This window comes from Chinchilla lanigera, unplaced genomic scaffold, assembly GCF_000276665.1.
Source record: "Chinchilla lanigera isolate Chin_1 unplaced genomic scaffold, ChiLan1.0 scaffold00008, whole genome shotgun sequence".
NCBI lineage: Eukaryota > Metazoa > Chordata > Mammalia > Rodentia > Chinchillidae > Chinchilla > Chinchilla lanigera.
The window spans coordinates 25,692,344-25,696,622 of NW_004955409.1; the positions used below are offsets into that span (position 1 = coordinate 25,692,344).

General features: G+C 52.1%; 1 protein-coding gene across 1 annotated transcript in view; it reads left to right on the top strand.

Annotated features, from left to right (window-relative positions):
- Positions 1-2,808, top strand: part of Nfkbia (nuclear factor of kappa light polypeptide gene enhancer in B-cells inhibitor, alpha) — a 3,479-nt gene extending 671 nt beyond the window's left edge. The window contains exons 2-6 of the mRNA XM_005376922.2: positions 304-412; positions 745-955; positions 1,191-1,279; positions 1,385-1,645; positions 2,247-2,808. Of these exons, the coding sequence (XP_005376979.2) occupies positions 304-412; positions 745-955; positions 1,191-1,279; positions 1,385-1,645; positions 2,247-2,294 (718 nt within the window). The 3' untranslated portion in view covers positions 2,295-2,808. The remainder of the gene's footprint in view (positions 1-303; positions 413-744; positions 956-1,190; positions 1,280-1,384; positions 1,646-2,246) is intronic.
- Positions 2,809-4,279: the final 1,471 nt, after the last annotated feature.

Here is a 4,279-nt window from a genome sequence, read left to right on the forward strand (position 1 = left end):
GTGCAGGGTTGCATAAGGCGGGCGGGAGTTTCTGGGCCCCGGCGGGCGCCGCGCGGCCGGGAGGGGAAGTACAGGGCGTTCCGGCCCGCGGGAGGGGGAGGGCGAGGGGGCCAGGCCGGCGCCGGCGCGCAGGGGGTGGGGCCCGGAAAGTCCCTGGGCGCCTGCCAGGAACACTCAGCTCATAATAACCGCGCGGAAAACACCGCGGCCTCGGCCTCCAGAAACCCCGGCCTTGCGCAACCCCGCAGCCCGGCCCCACGCGGCGCGCTCACCACCCCGGGGGGTTTCCCTCTTCGCCCTCAGGTTCCTGCACTTGGCCATCATCCATGAAGAGAAGGCGCTGACCATGGAAGTGATCCGCCAGGTGAAGGGAGACCTGGCCTTCCTCAACTTCCAGAACAACCTGCAGCAGGTGCGCCGCTGCCCCGGGCCCGCGCCCGCTCTGACCCCGACCCCGAAGTGGAGCTGGGTGTAGCACAGGCCCCCCACGTCCTTTCTGCATTATCAGTCACTGATTCTCATCTGCCCTGGCCTTCCGCGCACAAGTCAGCCAGCCTCCCAGGGAGAGAAGGCCATCGCACCATCTGGTGGTCTTTATGACCCCCCGGGGCCCCTGGAATTGCCTGGCCCCCTGTACCTGCCTGGGAGGGGCAGTGCCCGCAAGCAGATGTCAGGAACTTGGAGAAGTCGGACTGTGGGTTTGCCCCGTGGCTTATCCTCTTCCTGTTCCTCTTCCGTCTGCAGACTCCGCTGCACTTGGCTGTGATCACCAACCAGCCTGAAATTACTCAGGCACTTCTGGAAGCTGGCTGTGATCCTGAGCTCCGGGACTTTCGAGGAAACACCCCCCTACACCTTGCCTGCGAGCAGGGCTGCCTGGCCAGCGTCGGAGTGCTGACGCAGACCTGCACCTCGCAGCACCTCCACTCCATCCTGCAGGCCACCAACTACAACGGTAGGTCCTGCCTGCCCTGTCTGAGGATAGGCGGTGTGGCGGGCAGGGTGGTGGATCTACTTAGGGCAAGAGCTTAAGCTCCCACCGTGAGAAAGATTTTTATACACTTCATCCAGAACCCAAATACTGAGTTCTTAAAACTCAGACATGTCCCCTGAAAGGACAGGAGAACGGTTCTCTCTGAGGTGTAAGGGTGGAATGAGTGCTTATACATTTCTGCCTTCTGCTCCTCCAGGCCACACGTGTCTGCACTTGGCCTCTATCCATGGCTACCTGGGCATCGTGGAGCTCTTGGTGTCCTTGGGCGCTGATGTCAATGCTCAGGTGAGTGCGTCCTGCCGCCAGGTGGAGGGGCTCCTCCGCAGCAACACTCCGTGCTCTGGCTGCAAGCAGCAGGTCCAAACTCATCTCCATCTTCTTCGATCTCAGGAGCCCTGCAATGGCCGGACAGCCCTCCACCTCGCGGTGGACCTTCAGAATCCTGACCTCGTGTCGCTCTTGTTGAAGTGTGGGGCTGACGTCAACAGAGTCACCTATCAAGGCTACTCCCCGTATCAGCTCACCTGGGGCCGCCCGAGCACCCAGATCCAGCAGCAGCTGGGTCAGCTGACCCTCAAAACCCTCCAGATGCTGCCAGAGAGCGAGGATGAGGAGAGCTACGACACAGAGTCAGAGTTCACGGAGGACGAGGTGAGTCTAACGCGTCAGCATCTTCAGCACTGCCAGAAACAGGGAGGGCCGCTCTGGCCCTGCCCTCCAGGGGCCCTGGAGCTCACCGGTCCTAGGGGTTTCTTAGTCCTCCAGCCTCACTGTTCATAACTAGTATCCCAAGTGTGTCTCTTTTTCTGGTTTTAATAGCTTACATTTTGGGGTTCACTCCCCAGGCCCTCGTACTTGGTAGGCATGTGCTTCCTACTGAGCTACACCCCCAGGATAGCTTAGCTACTTTTTTTTTTAATGACTATTTGAGGGTCTTACTATGTAGTCTAGGCCAGCCTTGAACACACTAAAGAGCCCAGGCTGGGCTTGAACTCACTGATCCTCTTGCCTCAGCCGCTGGGATCACAGGCATGTGCCTCTGTGTCTGGCTAGCTTGGCTTTTTAAAAGCAGAGGAGTATTAAAAGAAAGCTCCCCCCCTCCTCCTCCTGTAAGGTTCATTATATGTTGGTTACGGAGAAGGAGTCCAAGAATACTTGAGTGATTGCCAGTAGTAGCCCTCTGGTCAGCCCAAATTCCTTGGCAGGGTTCCGTAAGTTTAACGTGTCTTTTTTTTTTTCCTTCTGTTTTTAGCTGCCGTATGATGACTGTGTGTTTGGAGGTCAGCGTCTGACATTATGAGCGGAAAGTATCAAGGAGGACATGGACTTGTATATTTGTACAAAAAGAGAGTTTTATTTTTCTAAAAAAAAAAAGAAAAGAAAAGAAAAAAGTTCGAAGGGTATTCTTAGGATCACACCACACACGTCCTGGCCCCAGACGCACCTCGGCGGATCAGCCCTCCTTTCGTAACTTTTGTGAACTTGGCATGGGGAAACAAGGAAGATCTTTGGAGGCAAAGCCAACCCTCTTTTTAACTTGGCCTTGGTGGGGTTTGGGGAGAGTTGCCCAAAATTTGATGAAAGGACCACATTTATTTATTGTGCTTTAGATTGAATCACCATGGAGTTAGTGGCCAAGCCTGGTTATGTCCCTTGACGGGTAACAGCCGGGTGGGCAGTGCTGCAGGTTAGAAGTCACGACCTGTCAGGGTTTGTGTTGCCCTCCTGTAAATAGTGTAGATAGTGTATTTTGTTGGTAATTATTTTGGTACCTCTGAGATGTATATTTATTAAACAGATTTTTACAAACAGAATTGTGGTGATCACTGTCTTGGGGCTGTCAGGGGGCCCCATTCTGAAGGTTGCTGGGTGCTCGGGTGGAGGCGGGGGCGGGCAGCTTGGAGCATTTTCAAAGAAGAGTTTTTCTCACAGCCTCCCAGCCCCGCTTTATGGCAGCCCTGGGCCGTGTGTGGGAGGGAGGCTGCTGCAAGCATGGTAGGAAGTAGCAGTCAGCACGGGGCAGCAAGATTGCTTGGGCTCTGGCTGGCAGGTTCTTCGCTGTCCCTCTGTTTCCCCTGGGCTTAGGCTATCTCGGGACCCTACTTCCTCTCTGGGAAATTATGCTGGACAGGAGGATTCTGACAGTAGTTTGTTTTTGTTTTGTTTTGCAGTACTGGCAATTTTCACACTGAGGTATACCCGCAGCCCTGTTTATTTTTTATTTTGAAACAGGGTCTCACTAAATTGCCCAGGCTGGGCTTGAACTTGTGATGCTTTTGTCTCAGCCTCCCAGAATGCTGGGGTTAGAGGCGTGCACCACCATGCCCAGCTTCTGAATTCATTTTATAGCAATGGGAAAGATTTCACCTATAATAGTAGAAGTTCCTCGGGACATGGAATCAAACATGGGACAGCCCTGATGTCTGTCAGCAAATGCTCTACCTCTGAAGCTTAGTTTTCCCATTTAAAAAGTGGGCTGGTGTGAGCATTGCACAAGCCAATGCATGAAAAGATCCAGCAGAGTGCCAGCCATGTAGTTCTAAAAAATACAAGCTATGGCCCAGCACCCTGTATTTCACAGTGGAAAAACAAATTCAGAAGGAATGGCTGTCCAAGGTGACCTTACAGGAGACAGCTGGTTTACATTCTGTTTCCGGGCAGTAAAGCTCAAATGCATTGAGTCACTGACTACCTATGTTGCTATTGGCTGTAGCATAAAAATGTTAAAAGCTTGAAGAATCTTCTTTAGCTCAATCAGACTACTGATTCTACTGAATGATCCTACAGATTTCACAATAAATCAGTAACTTGTGGAAGGTGGGTTTAGACACTCCGTGGTTAGTGCTTTTATCCTTGGTGTGTATTTCTCGCCTAGGTAGGAAGGCGTGAGATTTAAGACATTCTCTAAAATCCAAAGAGGTAGTCAAGGGTGGTGGCACACACTTGTAATCCCAGTACTCTGGGAGGCCGAGGCAGGTGGATCACAAGTCTGAGCCCAGCCTAGGCAACTTTACAACTTAGCGAGACCCTGTATTAAAATTAAAAAATAGAAGGGAGATAGGATATAGGTCAGTGCAAAGGCCCTGGGTTTAATCCTTGTTCAAAAAAAAAAAAAGCAGAAATATGTATAAGCACAATTTATGTACACTAGTTTATATCTAAGGAGATAGCATTATTACATTAGCCTTCTGATGTACAAGTGAGGTCAAAGTCAAATAAACATGATCACCTTTCAGGGTGAGAAGGACCCAACACTTGCTGGTTCCTTTACAGAAAGGGCATTGC